At 34.5% G+C, this 24,986-nt stretch overlaps 2 protein-coding genes across 7 annotated transcripts; both read right to left on the bottom strand.

The window, feature by feature from the left end:
• Positions 1–617: 617 nt before the first annotated feature.
• LOC129308353 (ADP-ribosylation factor GTPase-activating protein AGD3-like) lies at positions 618–12,498 on the bottom strand. 5 transcript variants are annotated; one of them, XR_008592590.1, is made up of 20 exons: positions 12,380–12,498; positions 11,981–12,057; positions 10,997–11,097; positions 10,572–10,642; positions 8,980–9,042; positions 8,335–8,379; positions 7,654–7,719; positions 7,485–7,532; positions 7,303–7,398; positions 7,181–7,222; positions 6,401–6,607; positions 6,158–6,295; positions 5,834–6,049; positions 5,669–5,755; positions 5,239–5,574; positions 4,792–4,937; positions 4,608–4,698; positions 2,711–3,225; positions 974–1,416; positions 618–894 (listed from the first exon to the last, which is right to left on the bottom strand). XR_008592590.1 is itself a non-coding variant. In XM_054949432.1 (20 exons), the coding sequence occupies exons 1-20, from the start codon at positions 12,422–12,424 to the stop codon at positions 1,308–1,310; spliced, it is 2,439 nt and encodes an 812-aa protein (XP_054805407.1). In that variant the 5' UTR covers positions 12,425–12,498; the 3' UTR covers positions 618–1,307. The 5 variants fall into 5 exon arrangements, 4 of the variants coding, with proteins under 4 accessions (XP_054805407.1, XP_054805409.1, XP_054805408.1 ...); XM_054949432.1 differs by having other exon boundaries at positions 618–1,416; positions 2,711–2,999; positions 3,060–3,225; XM_054949434.1 differs by having other exon boundaries at positions 618–1,416; positions 2,711–2,966; positions 3,060–3,225.
• A 1,409-nt stretch (positions 12,499–13,907) lies between these two features.
• On the bottom strand, positions 13,908–22,005 carry LOC129308352 (probable alpha-mannosidase At5g13980). 2 transcript variants are annotated; one of them, XM_054949429.1, is made up of 29 exons: positions 21,662–22,005; positions 21,485–21,568; positions 20,893–20,981; positions 20,600–20,774; positions 20,387–20,506; positions 20,202–20,285; positions 20,042–20,113; positions 19,626–19,739; positions 19,273–19,373; positions 19,001–19,094; positions 18,699–18,866; positions 18,510–18,599; positions 18,314–18,379; positions 18,148–18,204; positions 17,770–17,989; positions 17,524–17,672; positions 17,351–17,422; positions 17,205–17,264; positions 17,056–17,121; positions 16,865–16,912; positions 16,616–16,735; positions 16,468–16,533; positions 16,282–16,394; positions 16,105–16,189; positions 15,867–15,977; positions 15,329–15,424; positions 15,083–15,130; positions 14,792–14,860; positions 13,908–14,375 (listed from the first exon to the last, which is right to left on the bottom strand). In XM_054949429.1, the coding sequence occupies exons 1-29, from the start codon at positions 21,860–21,862 to the stop codon at positions 14,175–14,177; spliced, it is 3,039 nt and encodes a 1,012-aa protein (XP_054805404.1). In that variant the 5' UTR covers positions 21,863–22,005; the 3' UTR covers positions 13,908–14,174. The 2 variants fall into 2 exon arrangements, with proteins under 2 accessions (XP_054805404.1, XP_054805405.1); XM_054949430.1 differs by having other exon boundaries at positions 17,524–17,666; positions 21,662–22,002.
• Between the last annotated feature and the right edge of the window lie 2,981 nt (positions 22,006–24,986).

Below are 24,986 nucleotides of genomic sequence, written 5' to 3'. Positions count from 1 at the left end.
AAAAACCTCCCAAAAGTTTTACTAGAATGAATATTTTAAGTCACTAATTATTAATTTTTTATTAAATTAGTTTTTTAAGTCATAAATAATTTATATTATAAATATTATATACTCTTTTAAATATTAAATTTTTAACCAATTCCCTAAAGATGCTTATTACTAAAAACCCTTTAAGATAAACAACCGTTGTCAAAATTGTTTTATAATTTTCTTTTTGTGGAAGAATTGTTTTATACTTTTATTGAATCATCTTATGTTATTTGTCAAGTGAACACGATTACATCTATGTTTTTTTTTTTTTTTTAAAGGCGCCTTTGCTTAGTTCTCTTCAATAAGTTAGCAGTAGAAACAAAAAACCTCATCAAGAAAATTCTCAATGGCTTGCAATAAAATAATTTATATTGATACTTACTAATATATTATGAAAAATATTCTCGTTAATCAAAATCTTATCTTCCACCTTTTCACTCTACATAAAATCCTGAATATGGAAGGCATTCGGGAAGTCAATGCGTGATGCTGTGATGGCACATCACATCATCAGATTAGCGATTACAATTCGTGCAATTTAGTATTTTTTGCCAAGTATGACAAATATTTAGATGAGTCTAAAACCATTGAACGTGGAAAATTGTGTTCAAGACGAACCTATTAACATGACACTTCAAACCATGTCTGATCTGACGCGGTACAATGGTCAAGAGTCGAGAAAATTCAAATACGTTGAATATTAACTCACCATCTTATCATACAATGAATCTACCTATTCCCTCATGATAACTCCATAAACAAACCTTGGTTACGGTCCACGTTTCAGGGACATAGTCGGCCCCACATTAGAAGTCTCCTGCTTTTGCGAGTCTACATGTTTTGTCTCCCAGTGTCGTCACGTGTCTAAATTGAGAAAGTTAAACCTCCGAGAGTGATCATAAATCATATCATAATCATTCAAGAAGCTTGATTGTATGCATACCTTGGAACATACGTACGATGCTCCTATTTCTCCAAATATTTGAATAAGGTGGACCCATGGTTGAAGATTAGGACCCATGTGGAGCCCCCCAGCAACATGGCCATAACCTACTTCAATCCAGAGGATAATTTTAACCCGCCATTATATACAAATATCATAAATACCCATAACTACACTTCAATCCAGAAAATTATAAAAAATCACTTTTTTTCTTCCCTCTTAAAAAAAAGCAACTTGTTTACTCTTCAGCAGCATGGCCCAAGACGCCAGCTTGTTCATAATATACAACGGCTCCTGCAATGTTTGGCCAGTGATAATTGGTTTTGTGGGCTTGCTATCTGCTTGTTAAGAGAGAGAAAACATCACTGCCAAAAGATTCGGATCTTGAAGCAAGCTCAATAGGAGTATTGCCTTCTTTATCTACAGAGTGAGGATTGGCCCCCCTACCCAAAAAAAAAAAAAAAAAGGTCATGGCAAAATTATTTGCAGTAACATGGGTTCATGTGTGACGGGAAAAGGTCCTTTAGGCTGTACGTATAAAAGACATGACAGAGAATCGAATAACCATGATCACTTGGATTAGAGTTCAATTTAACTTCCTTAAAGTCAGGTATCAAATCTCCAGTTTCACCTGCACTTTTGCTCCGTGGTATGACAGATAATTTGATAATATTGCCATTAGGAAACATGTATTATCATCACAATAACACTACTGCTTGCGCCTGAAATCTAAATCAGTTTCTGGCTTTTATCTCCTGCTAGTTATGGATAATACCCCAAGTAATTAACACAGATGGTTGATTATGTCCTAGAACATAAATAAATGTGCATGGAATTGGAGAAGTATTGAGACATGTATTCACTGAATCACCGGAGACGAGAGCATATGCTTTATTTGGCTTAATTCTTACAGGGTCTTAGATGATGTACTCAAAAGTTTAGCAACTATCTTGAGAACTGTTCCAGGAACAGGAAGACGGGCAAAACTAGCAATGTACCAACCAATGAGGAGGGGCTCACTTCTTGCAAAAAGAGGGGGTTTGGCCAGTTGATAAAGTGGCTTCTTCTAGCACTGTCAAGGTGAATGAAGACTTACCAGTGCATTGTACTCTTTCTATTCCTTTTCATAAAATAAGATTATCTACTTCACAAAAACAAAAAAGAATAATTGATGTCTTTAAAACTATCTCATCTTTCATGCCTTTCATTAAATACTCTATTGTCTCTCATACTCTCAACTAATTGAAATCACTCCTTTTCAGGTGCATTTTTGTTAAAAAAAAAAGTATTAATTACTGCCTAGATTTTGCAAGTCGTCTTATAAATAGTAACATCAAAACCTTGTAAGAATCATCTTATAAAAAGGAACGGAGGGAGTGCTAATAACTTGGATGGGAAGCCATAGTAACAGTATTTTAAGATTAGGGGTTGATGAAGATAAAGGCTATGGAGACAAACGGGACACAGTAGCAGCTTAGTTAATACTAAATAATATGGACACATTATTAGCACAGGATTCATGCTGTTTTCCCTAGCTTTTCGCCATGGCTCTAATGGAGGCCCAAGCCGACGGAGTGACAAGGTAAAAGAATATCTAACACATCATGTGCTAATAAACGAATAATTGAAAAAACTAAATGAGTAGAAACAAAAGGCAGCTAGAAGAGGCCAGCTGGATCTTAATGGGTAGGGTGCTAAGTTCATAGGCATGGATGAGACAGATAATACATTTATTACCTCATCACTAGCAATTTTGCAGCTGCGCTCTTGCCATTGATCATACAACAATGCAGTGGTGTCTGACCTCTTGAGTCTGAAGCATTTATATCTGCACCATACTGAAGAAGGAGCTCCAGCATGCTTGAATCGGCAGTTAGACATGCCTGATGAAGCACACGAGAACTAGAACAATCTTGTCTATCCTCTACTGGCTGATTTTCTGTGTTTTTGGGTTGCAACTCGGTAAGCTGATTTTCTTTTTTTGATGACGAGCCTATATTACTTGAAGAAGACGCCTCAGTATTGCCTGTTAAGCCACTCATTAACAAGAATCCAGCTAATGGAGTTGAGAGACAAGAAGACACACCATATGATATTTGCTCACTGATAGCATTGAGATCCACATCTGACTTGACAATGTGTCGGTACACTGCTCTCTTGTCATTGGCACAGATGCTTTCCCACACCTGGTGAGCCAGTGATTGGACACGATTGGTTTTCTTCTTCCGGTTAACAAAGACTTTCTCCAAATACTGCAATAATAGAAAGCATCAAGTTCTACCTCCCATAAACTCCTGTCAAGCAACACTTGAAGAATAAGATTCCTGCCAACTATTGAATGTAACATTGAAAATATGATCACTACTTGTTTCACCGTAGAGAGAGAAAAAAGAAGCAACTAGAAACCCACGTTCCTAGAATACTTTAATGTGCTACCTTTAAGGCATCTCTTCACCTATTTCACGCCTGCGTAACACTGAGCAAAACAGCGGGTTTGAAGTTACAAATGGTGGCATAAATGAAGCAGTCAAATCCACCTGTGACATCTATAACTGCACTTTCCTTCCTCAAGAAAAGAGATGTCTATAATACGTCTCCCAACATTTTTGAAAAATTATATTCTCACTCCATGAAATCAAAGCATGAGTTACACTAGCCTGTAGCCTCCTTTTGTGCTATAAAAGTAATCTATAATTACATTAGAATAAATATTACATATTATATGGCAAATATAAGATGATCACTTCCATTTTTTTACAAAAAATGAAAAAAGTTAAAATATAAGTTTAAGAGATATTTTCTTAGAAGTTACATTTTAATAAGAGAAATAGATATTTTTGAAGATAGTAATGTTTTGGTTTCAAATCAATTTGTACAGATTTTCATAATAGATGAGAGGGATGTATAATTTGAAAATCTCTAGTAGAAACAGAGAGTAATTCACCTTGTATCTAAATCACAGAATATGTTTGCCAAAAGGGAGAATGACAGTTAGACCTCAGAAATTTGAATTTAATGAAAGTTAGGTCCCCGAAAAGCTATGTTAAAAGGTAAGTTAAAAATATTGATTTGCAAATATGAGGGTTTTAATTGCAAATCATGAATTAATGACATTTAGGTCTCGTGATTTGTAATTGAAATTTTCATATTTACAGCTGGCTGAATCATTATCTCAAACTTATTTTTCAATAAAATTTTTTTCGGAATCTAACTATCATTAACTTGAAGTTTTGGACCTAATTATCATTCTCCCTTGCCAGAATGTGCACTGTGAACACATATGGAATCTGACCACATGCTCTCACAATAATATAACCAAACAGTAATTGGTTTCACCAATGAATTCTGACCTCATAAGCAGGACATTACGGGTCACAAAATAGGCTGCCTAAGAAACAAAGACGATGCGATAATCAACATAAAGAGTGCACTAACTTTCTGGTAATCTCCTTGGGAAATCTTTAACCAAGCCAACTTTGTTTGCTAAAATGCAAAGAGTGTCTTTGCTGTTTTCCCAAGTTGGAAAATATAAGCTCAGAATTTTTTAATTGATGACTTTCAAAGACTTGTTGAACTCACTTAATATTCAAGTACGAAATAAGATCAGGCCACAGTAAGCAGAAAGTTAAATTACCTTTGCGTGAATGAACCTCTCCTTCAATGAAATAGGGTCGTCATGTTCTGGTTTCTTTGCATGAAATAACTTGTTTTTGGTCTTAAATGAACTACATCGCAGGAACGCTTGTTAGCATGCATTCAAACATTTAATACTATAATTGGCCACAAAAAATAAATAATTAAATTTTGGCTGCGCTTACCAAACAGGCATATCATCTACTTGCGAATTGCTTGGTGAATGCAACAGCTCTTCCCAAATTGAGTTTGCAAAGAGATTACCCAGCGACTGAAACATGCCCAAAACAGAAGCGTCCCAGACTTTCACATCTAGTGTCAACGATCTTACCTGCAAGTAATGTTGCATGAATTTTAGTTCTGTACAATAACAGTATTAGCCCTCTAACAAATGACAAAGTAAACGACTGCCATTATCTTTCTTTCACTATATATATCATAAACAAACAAATGCTTTTCCATGACAAACAGTTACGTTACAGCTAGACATGGCGATTGCTTTCAGGTAACAAGTACAAGGCTCTTAAGCCCTATTTCTAGCTTTTATTCAGAAAAGAATGATAAGACGAGCCATATACAACGCACAAGGATAAGATTCAATGTGCAGCCTCATTGCCTCAACAACAACTTACTTTAGATATATGGACACCAAGATTACGATGCACACCAGAGCATTCAATGCATATAAGAATACCGAGGTTTAAGGATGCCCAGTCCGGATCAGGTTTACCGCAATCAGCACACTTGTCATTCCCGCACACCTTTCTAAGAACGTCAATTGGCTTTTCACCTTTTACAGCCTGTTGACGCGATTGCAAACTTTTAGCTAGAGCAGAGGAAATATTCGAGGTGAAGTTCTTAGATGCACGTGCTTCAGCCACTACCTGATCATCAACTGGAGGATTTTCCGACAAATTGCCTTTACTGGCAGGGTTAACGTCATTGCATTCGGAGTCAGCTGAGAGAGGCTGCCGTATCATTGTTTTAATTATGATCATCATCACTAAGCACGATTAATTCCGGTATCCAATATTGCACTTAAATGAAAAATCTACGATGTACCTTTTCTATTGTCTGGGCATTCAACAAGGAGGCAATTACTCCTGTTAGCTTTTCAACCCAATCCATTTGATCCGCCGTATTTTCTGCCTGTAATGTTTTACCATAGCATCGTCAGGAGTAAGTAATAAAATTCAAATAAGTGTAAAATAATTTTGGGGCAAGAACCTGCAGTGTGAAGTTCTTTGTTGGCGAAATAAGTCTGAAGCAAAATCTTAAATCCGTCTGCTCAGCATCAATCTTGATTGTCGATGTTAACAAGTTCACTGCACGACGTGCGGCAGTTTTTTCATCGACAACTGCATGGTGATAAGCAAGACGGCTCAAAAGCCCAGAACTAGCTTCAGTGGAATTATTTTTTGCTGCAGATGGTTGGCTGCTGCCCTGAAATTGCATGATCAAGATTTGTTAAATAAAGAAACTGACAACATGATTACATGAGCACTATCAGACATGGAATATTGCGTTTTAACAATTTAGTTGGTAACTTACGTGCGATTGCAACCAGTTCCCTGGTTTGCGATGGTAGTATAACATTCCTCGACTATCAAGAACAAAATACCTTCTCTTCCAAGCACCCCTCAGATTGGAAGATCGCTTTGACAGATAACCTTGTCGAAGAATTTGAACCTAAAATTGCGTGCATATTTTGAAAAACGTAATCTTAAATAAAAGGGCTCAAAATGTTGAAAGCGCATTCCTGCAGAAAGAGGGAAAAATCATATCAGAAAATACCTTCCCATTTGCAGCAGATTCCATTACAGCATCGGCCACATCATTTGGTATCCTGCAAAAGGCCTGCATGTCTCTATTAGGAGAAGGACCATTTGAGTTGAGCTTACTATCTTGATGAATTTGTTTTTTGTACTCTTGAATTCTTTCAAGAAGGGAAATCTGCTCCGTATTGTAATTTTCTCTCGACTGTTGTGCAATACTCAGAACCTGCAACCTAGCAGAATTAAATATATAGAAGTGCTCCTAAACCCTCTTAAGCATAAAGCTGTCAAAAAACGCTTAACATCTCGAATGATTGCTGGCAATGCCAACTTCGAAACAAAATCATGCATCTCAAGAAGGACTAGATTGTAATTTTAGCTACTGAATTGAAGGTAAATTATTTCTGCGCCCTTGGTTTGTGTCAGTGCACGCGCGCGTGCGCAATCTAATTAAAAGGAAACTTGGACACAGTAAAGGCAATCTTTCAATCAGTCAATACATCCCTTATATTTAGCGAAATTTACGACTAACATTTTCTTTTGATGTCATTGACGGCTTTCACATATGGTATGAATCGATGGTCGAGTTTTGAGGAAGTAAACTAACGTTTCCCAACACTACATTCTAATAAAATTGTCATATAATTACATTCAACAGCTGTCTGTTTAAGCTGCTTGACCTCCGGCCCCCTACGCTTATAGCTTTTCAGGAAAATTGAAAGAAACCTACATCTACTTTTCCAAGGAAAAACCTATAAGCATCAGAAGTCAAGTTAAAAGCAAAGAACTAGGAGCAAACCTCGCTAATGAAAGGTTCCATCTGCTGGAATAATTGATATCCCTGAAACAGAGACTTTTCAGAGGCAGCATGGTGCAACACTATCAATGAAAATGAACCGTGCATACGACTGAGTCATATACCTGTTGAAAATATCGAAGATGAGCATCCATAATTCCAGGAACAGCCTCCAAAAACTCGAATCTCTTCTTGGCCTCAATATGGTTGAGAGCACTAACCTGGATGATGAGTTATGCCTTGTAGTTAAGACCTGAACAAATTCATACTATAATCTCACGTACGTATCTTGCGGAGCTAATATTACCAGGTTGAAACGGGCTTCCTCAAACGAGTCCCTTGAATTGTGCAATTCCTGGAATCTCTCTCTACCAATTAGATATTAAAGGATCATGGCAATCCATGACAAGAAATAGGGTTATCTATTAGACAAAATATTACGAACTGGATGTAACAAAATAAACTCCCACACGTACCTCTTCTACGGCGGCAACAGTATCCAGCTTGGCACTTTTCCTCAAAGACATAAACTTATCACGTGCCTGTACCACAAAATTCAGTGCATGGCTATTACGATCAGGAGATAAGAAATTCCTTGTGCTTACAATGGCGCTGTCTTTTCTTAAGACCCCATTAAACATAAAGTCTCTCAGAGCAGTGATTGCATTTTTGAATTGAAATTTGAGACAACAGCTTTAGATCTCACTATCACTGGCAAACCAAAATGCAATTACTTTTAATAATTTGAATATTAAACTCAACTCAAGGGAGATCTGACATGCTAGAAAATCTTGAAACTTCAACCAGACTACTAAAATATTATTTTCATCATCTCACAGCTCACACTTTAAATATAGCCACTAAAAGTGAGGTAACTTCCCCCTTTCTCAAGAATTGAGTAGAAGCATTAATGAACAAATTAAACTACTGACTTGGAGTGGTTGAAATGAAAATCAAAATAATGCAGCCTATGCAGGTCCACATAATAAATCCAGTATAATAAAAAATGTTGAACTCCTGATTTATAAATCGACCCGACAGATTGGTTAAAAAGGCATAAATTGAAAATTATACTCCTGATATTATTGTCAAGGAATGAAAACCGTGGATGCATATTTTACAATACTGTCCGACCTTCAAAGGCAATGGAGAAGCACCTGATCATACTGAACGGAGGCTTTGTCAAAACGTTTTCGAGATTCCTGTAGGCATCACTTGAAGCATTAAATGGGAAAAAAATATAATCACATAACAAAAGGAATATGAATGATTATAGTAGATGAAGAAGAGAAACTTCAAGAGTTCAACTTGTTTTTGTTAAAGAGAGTAGTTGGTTTTAAACTTAATTTCATCAGCAACGATGTCCACTCTCCACAATTTAAAGTCTTGAGAAGTTTTTTTTTTTTTTTTCATCCGGGTCTTTAGAGCAGTCATTGTTGTCATATTTATTCCCTGTGGTAATATTAGCTCAAACGCATACACCAAGATGCTTGCGTGCGTGTAAGTTGAGTACTGCTTTTTTGAAAACATATTTCTGACACATGTAATACATTTGTGTGCAGGCGCACCTTAATATGAAAACCCACAAACATCGGCAAAGATTGAAGTCTTGTTTCGTTAGAAGAGCTGAGCATAAACAACTTGAGAAAGGCAGAGAAGCATCATATTTATATGGGTTTGGTAGGGAAAATACTATAGCCAAGCCCACAGGATATGATGCCTTAATATTCCAAGGATTTTAGAGTACAAAAAACAACACTGTTACCTATAAATGTGGAACTATTTCTATTATTCAAATATACCTTGGCATCAAGGATGTCAACATTGAGAAAGTGTAGTAATCGGTCATTCAGCATGTGCTCCACCTAAGAAGGCACAGTAGATGGAAATAAAAATAATAATGTCGATAAGAAAAAATAATCAATCCAATATAAAGCGGGATTCTGAGTGGGGAAAAAAGAGGCAATGGAGAATATACATCAAGGGAACTTCTAATTTGATCATCACCAACCATCAACTAACAAATTATTCTTATACTTGGTGAGTGATGTGACACATAAATGAAAACAGATATTGTATGTAGATCAGTCATCTTCAGAAACATATTCTTAAACATCATGGATATTGTATGTTGGGTCTTGGGTTATAAAGGTCTATAGAAGGAAAAGATGAAAGGAGAACAGTGTGAATTTTGATTATATGTCCCTGGATAAGGTGCCTTTAAGTTAATCAATCTCAGCACGGGCTACAAGAGTGGGTGGAGAGACAAAGTCAGGTGGAGAACTATTGGGAAAGGCGAGCAGAAAATTAATCAGACTTGTCTGGGGAGACTCTAGCTTCTCGAAAGCCAGAGGACCATTTTCATTTTTGTTTTAATTTTTTTCCGTCTTTTCCCCACTATATTTCTTCAACGTTGTCCCGTTCTTCTGGTTGTCTTGATTTATACTAATTAATATACAGAGGTTTCCATCATGATACAAGTAATCTGCGTAGCTGGTAATCTAAAGTTGTCTTCTAGGAAGGAATCCACGAATATACATGTAATAGCAAAATTTAAAAGTAATTAACGTTTATAGTACAAGAAGATAATCGGATGAACATAAGAACTGAACATCCAGATATTTTATTATGTGTGTATTTCTTATAATCATTGGTCAAACTACTAGGTACAAGCTACAACCAAAACACTGCCGGGACTCGAGCTGGAAAGACATCACTTTCTTTATACATAGTATAGCCTATTTAGGACGTGATTAAAAAATAAGGGATTTTTTTATAGTGTAAAAATTTTATAAAAAGCAGACATTATTTAATGTTTGGTTACAATAATAAAAGAGTGATTATTAGTTAGTTATTTTTAAATTTTATGACATCTTCCTTTACTTTTGTTTTTATAAAAAATGATTTAGTATTATATTATTTTAAAATTTTATAATATATTCATGTACCCTGCCCGCTGCTTTAAAATATTTTTTTATTTACTGCATTAGATTATTTTCTAAAGCTATCCAAAGTAGCTTTTTAAAATAATCTAAATATGCTTTTTTTATATTCTAATTATTTTTAAAAGTTTAAACAAATATTATAAAAACTCACAAAATAGATTTTAAAAAAAATAAGTATTTTTTTTAATGAAATAAGCTACAAACGAGCCCTCACAAGCTAATTACAAATACGCTTGAGTATGGTGAATATAAAGTTGAATTCTTCAACCAAGAATAACTACAGGGACATGTTAAAACCTCGATAACTGAAGGTATACAGAAGGGCATTCATTTACTAGAAGAAGCAGTATATAAAGAATCATGCTACAACCCTAATTAAAATAATTTGTGGAAAAAATAGATGGAATAATGAAAAAAAATGACATTGACAACATTAGGCAAAACGTTACCTGTGACCGAAGCAGTTCCTTATATGTACTGATTTCTCTCAAAGCAACAGTGAATTTGGTCATTACAGATCCTAAGAATGATATATCGAAATGAATAACCACAAAGAAAAAAAAGGGTCATAACTTACTGGAACTCAATACGGTATATTACATAGAAAAAGCCCTCTTCTTGAAAACTAGAAAAAGGCAAGTATTCTATGGCATGCTTTAATTTAGATTAAGTCAAGCAACTTGGACCATGTTTCCTGCTTGAGTTGGGAAAATTTTTACCAGCACAAACACGCACCAATGCTTATTTTGTTCAACAACTAACTCATGTTAGGTCAGGGCAATTATGTAACCCTGGGTTAACTTCGAATTAAGTAAATATCCAATTATTACCTTTAAGAAAATGCAATTGGAGAAAGGAGACCAATAAGGCTTACCTCCCACAACATCAAAAAAAGGATCACTAGGCCCTCCACCAAATGTTTCAAGGGCATTTGCAAATGCGATGTCCCCATCATATTCCCCTTCAAGCCCTTCCCTAAAATAAGATTTAAAATTCATAAGAAATAACAATTTTAAAAACTTGAGGAGCATGACAAAATTTCCATTTAATTTTCATGTTTCCAAAGCAGCCTGCATAAGAGGCCTTCCTCGCTTACAAATTTAAGTCGTGGCCCAACTCCTAACATTATCAAAGAAGATGCGTATAAATCCATATTAATATAACGACCATTCAATGACTGTAATTCCTTGAGCTGCTTTAAAATGAAGCAATCCACGTTTGTCAGTAATTTTAATTGGTCATTAGGTAGCAGTTGCTTCTTTCACTTGTTCAAGATATGGATATAAAGTCGTGTCTTAAATGAAAGACAACAATACTTGTTCATCATCGTTCAGTAGGCTGGTTTTCTAGAACTTTCGTTCCTTCACTTGTCCAATTTGATCGTCACTGTACATTTTTTACTTCTAATACTAGCTGTCTAGTGGCTGAGAGAGGTTGTAAAGACTTGAGAGCCTAGAGTAACAGAGAATAGGCATCTTCGTTGAGCAGAAATAAGTTGTGTGTTTCAACTCTTTCCCTAAAAAGACTTGGCGAGAAACAAAGTGTGAGAATGAATTTGAAAGGCATTTTTAATATTTTCTTGTTTATTTTTCTTCTCTCTCGTTTTTTTTTCCCCTTTCAATTTTCTGTAGTTCTTTCAACTTAGGAGGATGTTGAAAGTCTGGACTAGGTCATGCATACTTACGTGCTTTGAGTTTCACTCTCTTCCAACAGTTTATGATAAAATAGTCTAACACAATTCATCATTCCCGCATAAAAACTCATAAAACATGCAAGAGAAGTGAGTATTGTGAAAACCGTCTCCAATGGTAACAGAACAAGTTAATTTAACAATTCCATGGAAATGATCAAAACTCACGTGTACTTTCGACATCCTTTGTAGAACTTCCAGCATCTGGCTCTTAACAAGTCAGCACTTTCTTCCGAGTTTTGGATCTGCATACATAGCCACTCATGAATAAGGATCCCGCAATGTTCAGAAAAACCATAACAAGGCATGCACGAGCATTTTCAAATTTGATACATTCACATCCCTTGGAAATAAGACCAGCCATGGACGAGATGCACAATCGTCATAAAAAGCAGTATTTCTTGCTCATAACAATGTGACACACAAAAGGAACAAAATGCCGAAGAGATTGACGTCCATTCAGTTTGGAATCAGAGCATCATTCCAATGATATCAACAATTTTAAGACGAATAGGACTCTTAAAACATATGGCACTAAAATTGACAGGGAATCGAAAGAAACAGAACCTGTTGGCGGAACAATGGCGAATCATCAAGATTGTCAATTTGCATTGTCCAGAATTGAAGATGGAGAACAATCCTCTTGTTGATCCTGGAAGTTTGGAGGGGTATGAATCGTGGTCTATCTGCGAAAGAGAGAGCATTAGCTTGTCATTTTGTTAAAATAGATATTGTTTATTTAGAGCGTATTTGGAGGAGAAGGAAGGAATTGGATGTTCAGAAGTCGAAAACCTGTAGCGATTTTTCATGGCTGTCGCTCGAGATACGGAAACACCCACCCGCCTTTTTTATTTCTAAAGATCCTCTCTCTCTCTCTCTCTCTCTCTCTCTCTCGCGATCACACAGAACATGACTCAACAAAGCGCGCGCACAATACATATATGTGTGTGTATATATAAATGACAATCCTTAAAAATTTTTTTGTTATGAATAAATTTATATAAATTATTAAATTATTTTTGTTAAAAATAAATGATTTATAAGTTTTGTTTAAATATTTAAATTTTTTCTTCTTATATTAATAACAATGCATCAAGAAATAAAAAATTTAACATGTAAAATTGTGATGTTATTGCATTGTTGTGAATATAAAAAAAATTAAATATTTAATTAAAATTTATGAATTATTTATTTTTAATAAGAATAATTTAATAATTTATATAAATTTATTAATGATATAAAAATTTTTAAAAACTTTAGAAAAATTATTATATTTTGAGAGACTAAATTATTATGTATATATTTTGAAGGAATTTTGTTATTATTTTTTCTATACATAACGTTCACCTAAAAAACACAAATATGTGTATATTATAATTATTGTAAATATTATAAAATATAAATGTTTATAACATCTCAACTTTTATAATCGTACACTCCATAGCTTTTTCAATGAAATATTTTTGTTGGATTAAAGTACTCTCTCTTGTATTGAACTAAATATTCTTATTTTTTTAATTTAATAAAAAGTAATAGTATAATATAAAAATAAGTGTTACTGCTTTATTAATATTATGAAACGAGACTACGATACTTTACATTTTAGATGCAGCCTGCATGCATATAGAGTTTCACTGCTGTTATTGTTTTATGCCCATCCTGATTATAATATAAAGCATTTTCTTAACCCAAAATACAAGATATTGAATAAGTTTTATATTTTTTTAGTTATATTTTTACTTTATTATATTTCACTTAATTGATTAATGAAAGTGTTTTACATGAGTGAAAATGTCAAATATTATATTTAATCCACTTAAGAGTACAATTAAAAAAGATGTAAAAATTTTTTAGAAAATTAAAATTTTAACAATTTTTTTAGAAACACAAATTACTTACCAATAACTTATATTGGAATTTGGATGGAATCTCACTTTGCATGTTAATAACCGAGTGTATTCCCTTTCATCATATATTATAAATCACATGTAATTAAATTATTAATATTGTAATAATAAAAGCAATCTATCTCTCATACATTACTTTTTTTCCTATTAATAAAAAATTATGAAAAGATAAGATGAGCAGAAAGCAGTTATTAATTAATCTTTTATTTTAAAAACCATATTTATATTATAAAACATTAAATTAGTACAATTGAGTGTTCACTAGAGCCGCAAAGTGAACATAATGCTGATTGTGCTATTTCAATTACAACACAATTGAAGACGTGGCTCTGAGTCCCATATAATGAAGGCCACAGCCTCCTTTATTTGTAGGGTAAAGGGAGACATCAATGAGTGGAAGAACCGCTTGATGATTTTGCGGCGGTTGGTCCTTTTTTTCATATCATTTTTTGGGGTTAAAAAGCGATAACGAAGGTTCGTATTTCCATGGGAGCAAGTTCTACCACGAGCTTTTCTGGATCTACGGGTCCCCCTCTTGTCACGTGGCCTTTCACGTGCGTTGCTTCTTTTTCTTCTGCCTTCCACACTAATCTCTTCTTCTCCATTTCTGCTCTTTCTTGGTTTGCAGACAGACTTGTTTCTGTTATATGCTTTATCTGATCACAATGGGATGGATGGTCAGGGTTTTTAATAATGAATTTAAAAATAAAATCTCATTCCGATGATAATTAATTTAATTCCAAGTTCATTACTTCTTCACTAAAATTCTCCCTAAAAATCCATACGCCTTTTAATTCATTTCTCATAAAAATTTCATTGAAAGCGTTGATATAAGATTAAAGTTTGATATTATACACACAAATAATTTCTTTGACGTTAAACATATTAAAGAAGAATTTTTATAGTATACACTAAAAATCTAATTGGAGACAAAGTCCTGAATAGTTATGAATCAATAAAAAATAATATAAAATATAGAAACACTATTCATGAGCTATAAACTGAAAGATTTATCTACTCTGCTCTAATTATGAAAAAAGTGAAAGAATAAAAATGTCATATTTTCTTTTACCTTTTTACCCGGGAACACCTTTTTCAGTTCAACACTTGCCTTGACGGAAAGATTCTTGTCCTCGTCGATCTTGCATTGGCCAAAAATAAAGAAGAATGTGAATGCCGTTGATGAGTGAATCCAACTTCATATTTCAATAATGAACCAATCCTACTTAAAATAGTTTTTTTTTTTTAAATATTTCCAAGGATTTAGGTGACCAAAAGTTTCATATCAAAGTTCGTCTGTTTTTTAGTGAAAAATCAAAGTACATCTTTTAGCTAACAAGTTTGTGTGGATTCAAATGTTTACCTCGTACAAGTGAGCCAGCCGAAGGATAACTTGTCCATCGTCAAGCTCCTGCAGAATTCAACAAGCAGTATACCATTCTTAGTGACAAGAAATCTTACAAATCAGTGATTGTTTCCATGGAAAATATCACAAACTAGGAATTCAAATTCAGGGAAAAGATCAGCATGATCCAGAAACAACTTAATCAGGACAAGTCTTCAGTATTGTCTCCCTTTAATTGATACAAGGTGAAAAATATGCACTCACCTCAAGTGTTAATATTGCAACATTATCTGGTATCTCGTACGAGGAATCAAGCCCTGAAAAGGTTGTCACGTGAGAATTTCTCCAACCATCTCCACTCTACATGAAGGGGGAAAAAAGGCTTCATCAGTATCGTGGAAATTAACCATACAAAGCAATGCAAACATCAATTCAAATTCTCTACGCATCTTAAAAGAAGAGCTCAATGCGCTCATCTATTCTAGAGAAAATCCCGCTCGAGTCCCATATAAACAATCTAAATACAAAAATGTCTCATGAAATTACAAAATTACTTTGAAGATCCATGTCCTATACTGAAGTTGTCGATTTACTATATTAAAATTATCAATTACTGCTGAATGATTGTTAATGGAGTTGTTTAATCCACAACTAAGAGACAAAAATTAACAAATATCTAATGGTGATTAACAATTTCAGTAAAGGACACGAGACTTCAAAATAATTTTGTGATTTCATGAGACCTTTCCTACATTTAGATTCCTTGAATGAGACCTAAGAGTGATTTTTCCTCTAATCTAACCTCTTGTGTGAAGGCTAAAAGAAATGGCGAGTATATCTCCTGACCAAATGAGCGACGCCATCTGGCACCCTCTCCTACAGGGTCAATTCTGAAGTAGTACTTACCAAGGATCTGCAAGATAGTGAAAAATCAAGCACTTGGATACTTAGACGTGAACGCTTCATATTGTGTGTATCTAAGTGCTAGTGTTACGTATCCCATCAACATAAAACCCAGAGGCTAATTTGGATGTTCTTACAGTTAGTCCAGTGCACTTATTATGAATGCAAACTGTTTCATTTAGCGCCTCGCCGACGCCCCGGCCATCATCCACAAGTAACCTCCTACAGTGGAAACAATAGAGCTTTAGTGATGAATATTGAATGGTATATCAATGAACAACTTAAACAATGAAATTATGAATAACACGACAGACCTGTGAACCATTAGCTCCACTTGTCCATCAATAAGGCTGGATCCACCCACAGACCGATCTACTAATACCGAAAACTCTTTACTCTGATCTCTTAGGTAAATCCCGAGATTGAGCTGAAGCAAGAAATTGGATCTCTTAGGTACTGTCACATGCATTACTGTAAATAGAAGGTTTGATGAAACATACAGGGTAGTAATTTCCAGCAGCAGGTTGATTGACTTCCAAGTTCCAGTCTTTACGATAGTTTCGAATCTGAGCAAACAAGCATTACAGCTAACATGTTCATGTGAAAATTTCTAATTGAGAATTAATTTCCAAACTTATTGTGACTTACCCTTTCCATGAAATCACGTCCATTAGAATCGGTATAGAAAGTTTTGTTGCTTCCGAGATTTGTTTTAATCTGAGTGGCGATTTCTTTGCCAACTCCATCATCAATAGGTATGGGTCCAACCTGGCGTCAAATAGCTTTATCATGATTATAAGCTCTTATAGAAATAAATGCTAATAATATTCACAAGCATCTGCATTAGAAAATATCAAGGAAAAATTAAAAAATGAAATGAGAAAGATAAATACATACGATAAACTCAACTTCAGCATGTTCTGTTCCCTTGTACAGTCTAGTGATCTGCTCAAAAAAGCTATGGTCAATGATTACATACCAATAAAATTACCACTGAAAGGATGGGGGAAAAGGTGCAGGCTAAACACTTCAGACGAGAACAGCAGGAAAAAAAAAATTGTTGTTATTTTTCACTTTAAGAAAAATACCTGATATATCCATGAAGTGATCTCTTGATGCACCTCATGAATTATAGGTCCTCTCAAAACTGTGAGCTGAAAATTTAAAAATGAAGACATCAACTTTTCTATTACAGTATTGCTTCTGAATACAGGGATAATTTAGGCAATTTAATTACCTTCCCTTCAGATTTGATGGGGTATGTACCATTGGGGCGAAAAATATATGCTCCTGAGGCCTTAAACAACGTAAAACATTAAAATCACTTTCATTAGTAATTACTATCATACCATAAACAAGATTCACTATAGAAAGTTTTATTACCTGAGCAGTCTGAGTATGATCATTTCCATACCCAGCATAGAAAGTGTATGTCTGATTAACTGATTCTTTGACCTTCCATTGTGAACAGCAATTTATAATGAAAACCATGTGGTCCTTCATATAAACATCATAAAAATAAGCACCACATTTAGTTTAAACCAAAGTTATATTACCTTGCTTCTTGTGTTGATATAATCAGTTAATTTCCCTTCATTCCCAGAATAAACTAGTTTCAAGTTGCCTGGGCCTACTTCAAATGATTGATCTTGACTTCCTGACTCGTACTCTGTCTGTCTGTCTGAAATAACAGCTGAACCTGCAACTTTTTCAAAAAATAAAACCTTGTTCACATGCAAAATCGGGCAATTTTACAGTTCTTATGCATGTATGGTACTCTCAAAAGCGGATTTAGAATTAACCTGATTGTTTAGAGCTTGATATGTAGTAGGTGCTAAATCCAAGTGGAGGAACAGATGCTGAAAAAGCAAGCCAATACTTGGGGCTTACAGATGGAGATACACCCAAGTATGCCTTGGCATGGTAGTTTCTTAGAGCCAGCGAAGCATGAAGAATTGGTAGAAGCTGAGATTCAATTTCTTTTCCACTCGAATCCCGAACATTAACAATTTCACTGATAACCTAGGGCAAATTTGGTCGTGTTGTGATGTTAAACAAAAGCAAGTAAAATTCAAGCAATGTGGTTTCTCCCATTCATTGTAATGCATGAGGTTATTCCGCAGCACAAAGGGGCCACAAAAAAAAAAAAAAAGCCAGAAGAAAATGAAAAAGAAACTCACAGGGATTCTTATAACATCCTCTCTTTTCCATCCAAGAGGATTGTAAACAACAACAACCTACAGGAGACAATATATCTCTGAGTGATAGATCCTGAAAGATCAAATTATTTGGTTCTAACTTACGCAAAATCAATCCAGCATCAGATAAGATGTCAAAACTCCTCACCAGGTTTTTCCCGTTTGACAAATTAACTTCTGATGCAGGACAGTAACTTATGTTCAAAAGTGGACACTGTATTGACAGGATGAAAGAGATCAATGAAGCAGAAATAAAAGAAAATGGACAATCAAGAACTCAATCTCAGAACAGTCTTTTAACATTGCTTCTAAAGAATCTGTAAATAAAAGAGAGTACTATTTGCCTGGTGGAACTGAGTTTGTGGACTATTACAACCAGATTTGGATGTTGTCTCAGTTATGCAAGCGAGTGATGCTGCGACAACTTTCTCAGCCTGTGTAGGTCATTAGCATAAAGAACATTTTTAAGTTCAAGGAATGAAGGCATTGAAAGAGATTATAGTGCATAAGTGATAAGTCTCATTCTCACTCACCTCAGTGTAACCCATTGAAAGCCGTTTCGCATAATCATTAGCCACATGCTGCTTTTCTGTTCCAGAAACTGCATCATGGTGTTGAGCAATAGCCAAAGCATCTGCCAGAGAGTCAGTTTTAGGGCCTGATGCGCTCTTTCCTTTATAATATTCCAACTGTCTTGCTGCCTGTTTAGAATCGAAGGACACTGTTCTTTATCACAGGTTCCAGATCAGCATAGAGTTCAAAATGTCTAAAACCCTCACATGCCTCAATCTTCGTGATTATGTGATAGCTTGAACTGACAGTCACAAAAGCTTACCAAATAGTATCCGCTCATCGCTCTAACATAACCCTTAAGAGCCGGCCTACTTGTAAAATACCCCGTCCAATAGGCATTTATACGATCAGCATACCTAACAAGAACATGTGCCACATAGAAAATGCAGGATTAAAGGAATAGAAAAATTCTTAACCATACCCAGCTTTTTAAAAATTAGTAAAGCAAGCCAACATAGATTGATATGTAAGTTTGTTATAGACCATAATTGGTTTGTTCTATCTATTTTTTGCAGACCAAAGGTTAAAACTCACGGAAAGTAGTCTTCAGTCTTGATTGGCCAAGCCTTGTTTGCTGCATATTTTGCATCAGTATAAATTGACGGGGTCGAGTACAGGGCATGAACCCTTCCATCCTAAGGAAACACAAACCCGTAGTCTCGTTAATATAAAATCATGAATCAGATTTGGCAATCAAGTTTGTGATATGAAATTTCATTATCTCAAAAATGAGATGCAACATGATCGCTGGTGTGCACTGCAAAAGTTTAAATATTTGAGTCAGATAGAGTCAAACCCTATCCTAAGAAACACAACATTACACGGCTAAAACAAAACAATGAAGTTAAGAAACTCTTAAGCTAAGGAGCAAGTTAAAGAGCAATAACCTGATTGACATAGTGAATAAACTTGTCCATCTGCCGAAACCAACTATTCGCATATTGGTACTTGAAATCTGTTCCCATCGTCCACATTATATGATTTGTACGAGTAATATTTGCCTGAATGAGACAAGGCCAGTCAATGGAATTCTTGTTGAGACACAATTAATAAAACTGTAGTGTAAGGAATTGGCAATTTACAGTACTTCATTTGGATCGTTTCTATAAGGAAAGAAAACAATGGCTGCCATACTAAGATCTAAACTTCTTAACAAAAGAAGCATGCACCAGTTAAGGCGCTGAAAAGATCCTTGGCTTGTCCACATGGCTACGGCTCATTGGCTCAGTCTATCTGTCCAGGTAGACTAAGGGTATCTAACAAGATTATTACTTCAAGATGGAAGTATATTGTAGTCATTTACCTGTGATATCGCAGCTGAGACGAACTCGTTCACTCGCTGAGGTACATTGTAGTCAAACAAATCAATATCATCCTTCAAGTAATAAAAGGTGTACATTGGCTTCAGCCTTAGTTGGAAAACAAAACATAACACATTCAGCTATGATTGACATAGATTTCACCTGGACAATAGGAGAGTTATCATTTACTTCATAGTAGAAATTACTAGGAGGTTCATAATTCTCAGGGAATGCTCCAGAAAAGATCTACAGGTAAGGAACACTTTCAAGGATCAACAATTAAAAAAGCATAATTACAAGTTGAATCTTTACTACACTTGTCAATAAAACCACTTCAGTTTACACACTTGTGCAGATGAACCAAGGCTTTTAGATGCCCTCCAAACAACTTCGAGTGACTTATCACCTTTCCTCTTTGCTCTGTCTTGGTAATCAATCCGTGCAAAAAATAGGGAATCAAATCCAACCTATGACAACAATACAGATTATTTGACATCAAATTTCAGTTGTTTTTCAATTACCGTGTTCAAATTCTGAAACGTACCAAATCAAAAGCTTACCTCTGCTGACAACAAATACGCCTGCACTGCAGAATGTCCAAAGGGATCAATTTGCCAACCTATTCTTGGTGTTACATTAAATTCTTGTTTAAGAAATCGATGCCCAAGAGTTGTCTGGTCAATCATATCAATGTAATGTGTAGCTGCCTCGTCATGCATACACATACCCCCATTTCTGCAATCCCAAGTTAGCAATTAGTTTGAATAGAAAAATCAAAGTTCTAGCCTCTTGTCATTAATTTTATATGTAAATTTTGTTTAGTGTAGGAGGATTATGGAATGTATTTATATACATGAACTCCAATTGACCAGAGTTGACTAGCTGCTTCACTGTGTTTTGAACTGCCTCACTTTGTTCCCTCCACCAACGTTGGAAAAAGGCCTGAAAATAAAATCTCAAAATTGATTTGGTTAAATTTTCCAAATGTGAGTGGACTTAAACTGACGCAAGCCAAGTAAGGTTTAATAGCTAATATATAATAAAGGCAAAGAACTAGAATTTGCTCGAGACCTGAAAACCGTAGTATACACACGGTTTAAGTCCAAAATGGGACTAGCTTTGCTGCAATAGGAACTTGTGCATGTCCTGTTTTTCTGGGTATGAGCTAATCTATAATTATTAGTATTCTCTTGGTAATGAAATATAAAATCCAGTAACTTCTTACTGGGGATATTCCAGGTAAAAGTTGTTAATCATCAAACAGCATTTATACCTTCAAATTTTCACTTCTTCGCCATATTTACTTTGTGAGGAAAAAAATCTAGTAAAGGTAAAAATATATTAATGATTAAGTTACTAAATTAAAAGAAATCATCTGCAAAGAAAGAAACTAAACGTACACGTATCAGCCACAGACCGAATCATGAAACATGCTAGATCCTTACCTGTTCGACATAAATGAACTTGCGATTCTTGTCGGCCAACAATGCCGGTACCAGAGAATCTAGCACATTTTGAACACACGCTCCCTGCATTTCCAGATTAGAGAAACCAAAAGGAGGAATCAATATTCAACATCTCACAGAGATACTGAGAGAATAAACAGCGAGCGTGTAAATGACCTGAATGGAATTGTTAGAACCAACGTAGTACTGGTCGAGGGTCTTCAACCATCCAACATCATCGTGCGTATGAGGTACCAGATGGACGTTGAGTTTCCCAGGAACAGTGCTTGACGTAGTATTGTATCTTATATACTTCGAATCCGACGACGAAAGAAAGCCCAGCAACAGTACAGCACATAGAAACACAGGGATCGCCATTGAAGTGACGAAGGTTAAGCAAGCTTCAATTCAATTGAATCCCACCATTTTAACATGAGAGAAGAATGAGAAGTGGGAAGGCAGGTGCTTGAAAGTGGAACTACTGACAAAATCGACGATATCAAGAATCAACCAATAATTTACTACATTGACTTTAATAATTGTTGGGTCACGTTTTTGCTTTATATAAAGTCACTGTCAAGTGGAACCATTGGGTTCACAGGAGATTCCAAAGCCAAAAAACCTTGATGATAAGGATTGGGGTGTCTCGGCGAATAAGAACAAGTTCTGGAATTAATTTCTTACTCCAAGATTCCCACTTTCAGCAGTGAACAGTAACGGTGAAATATGAGGATCAACTTGTTCGTGCCTAGGAGAAGTTAATGGTTACAAGTTATGATTATGATTTATTGTAGTGTGCACGTCATCATGGTCGTTTGATTTTGATGCTCCAACAGCCAATGTGGCTTTGCGCATGCTTCTTACTCCAAAGGTGCTCCAAAACTTGGTGAAGGAAACGATTTGGGGTGTGTTTGGATTTTAATTAAAAAAAATTAATTATTAGAATGTGATGGTGTTTGAATAAAATTTTAAGAATTGATTATGATATTGATTTTTTAAAATGAAATAAATTTTAACTTATTCTAAATAAAGTTTTGGAAATCAAATGCAATTTGAGAAAATTGGGGTGTTTGAATAAAATTTTTTAAAACCATGATTTTAAACTTAGAATTAATTTTAAAAAAGTATTATATTTTCTTTAGATAAAACAATGGCCTTCTAAGCGACTTGAACGATGCATTATATTTTCTTTTCCTTGTTCGGTGACGTTTGTTTTTTTCTCTTGGCCTCGCGGTTGGTTAAGTTTCTTTACCAGACAAAAGAAATTAGGAAATGAAACGTCGTGAACAGATTTGAGCCAAGGCAGAGCACCCTCCCCCAATATGGCCCACGTCTAATCTCATCACATCTTATTGCTCTGTGTGTGCGATGTTATTTTAAATTCCATGTTCCTTGTCCGTCAAAGGACCAAAATACAAACTTCCGATTTTGCACGTGTTGATCAAAAAGAATATCGCTTTTTTGGGCCAATAATGGGGGGAAAAAGAAAAGAAAATCGCTTTAACAACTCATCTTGACCGATCACAAAATTGTACCCTTATCGTTGATATGGGTGCCAATAATTCATGCTCCAAGCAATGTTTTGTTAGCTTGTCTTTTTTTTTTTTAAACCACTCAGTATATAATAATCATAAACTAAAGGTGCTCACGACACGTGACAGAACCGAGACACTCTTATCTCATGTCCTATTTTAAAAAATAATTGAGACTCAAATTTTGTCCTGTTTCTTGTCTTATCTTTGAAGGAGTTGGGATGGGATCTAGCCATCCAGGCATATCAAGTCATGATGAGCCAAAATAACATTTGAAAACCAAAAAAATAAAGAAATGAATGCTCGAATACATGAGAAACGTACCATGACTCTGAGAGGAGAAGCACACATCATGACATTAAAAACATCACATAGAACACCCATTGCCAAAATTAACGAGCTGTAGAATTTCAAAAAAAGAAAATAATACGCCTAACATAATCAAGACAGGACATTCCGAAAGTAAACTTGAGTCCTATCCCATCCTGTCCCGTACTTATTTCTGTTCCATCTCACAAAAGTTTCATTCCAATCTTTTTCAGGTCAAGATAGTCTCAATTTGATATGATTTGGAATGATCAAGATGAGTTCGAACCGATTGGAACATGTCTAACTTGAACACCCCTAGTTGGACCTTGAGTACCTAACTAATATGAGCCTGACAGAAATGACTAGAAAGACACAAAACTCTACCACAAGTATTTATCATGATTGTATATTGGAAGAATTTTATAAAGATCTTTGGATCATATTTATTTAAATTTAAAAGTTCTAAATTTTTAAAATTTCATTACAGTTCAAAGGTACTAATTAGATATTAAATTTTTGAAAAATGAAAAAATTATCGTTTACTTAAATCAATATCAGAATTGTCCTATCTTACTTATTCATTACCTTATTTCACCCATTCATTTATTTATAAAATGTTGTTAGTTATTTACGAAAGTATTGGCTTACACATGAGTTTAGCTTCCCTATTGCCCACAAGAGGTGATGAGACATGGACAGTGGCGATGCCAGGACCCTGTGCCAAAGGATACAACATTTTTAAAATTAATAATTTAAAAATAATTTAGTAATTTAAAAAAAAGCATGTACATACCTTATAATTGTACTTTGCATGATTTTATGTTCTAAAATCATTGAACAATAATCTCATTATTGATGCTGAGAAAAATATATTTTTTCAAAATAAGTCACTAGACAACTATTCATTAATGAATTTTCCATACAATTTCGCAACCAATTTTTTCCAAACTTCTTAGCAAAAAAGGCTATTTCTACTATTGTTGTGGCAATCGATATTATCATTGCTAACTTTAAAAGATAAAATTTATAATTTTAAAATAAAAGTAATGTTCGGGTTTAATGATTTTAAAATTTTGAGTTAAATTTTTTTGGGCTTCAACTAAACATATTAAATTTTTTTTTTGAAACCCAATAATTTTAAAGTTGGGCTAGATGTGCAAAATATTTAAATTAAAAGTGAAAAATAGTAAAATATACTACCTCCTGCTTATAATTTTTTCCAAAGTCATGAGGTGCATTCCCCCACCCCCGGGACTTGTACGCAATGTCACCAGTGGACTGGATCATCTAAATTTATAGCTTTTATTTTATATTTTTAATTTTATGTTCATTAAAATCAAATTTATAGAAGTTATAAAAGAAATTAATAAATTTGTTATCACAAATCTAAGTAGTGCATATTTAATCAAGAAGTTCCAATTTAATATTAAAAGTTTTTATAATTTTTATAAATTAATTATCTAGATATATTTTGGGCAATTCACATTTAATATTAAACTTTTTCTGTAATTTTTATACTGGTAAATGCAATATTTAAAATAAATATAATATTTTAACTAGTACAATTATATGTTGAAAATATTTTTTACATATATATACACACATATAATAATTCTAACGAATATTCATTTTTTCTCTTTTGATAAATATGGAAAAGAGAA

The sequence above is a fragment of the Prosopis cineraria genome, unplaced genomic scaffold (assembly GCF_029017545.1).
Source record: "Prosopis cineraria cultivar Desert tree isolate PC_DT_omini unplaced genomic scaffold, ASM2901754v1 PC4, whole genome shotgun sequence".
Classification (NCBI taxonomy): domain Eukaryota; kingdom Viridiplantae; phylum Streptophyta; class Magnoliopsida; order Fabales; family Fabaceae; genus Prosopis; species Prosopis cineraria.
Note: the sequence above shows the minus strand (reverse complement) of the source record. Positions and strands in the feature narration are given on the sequence as shown.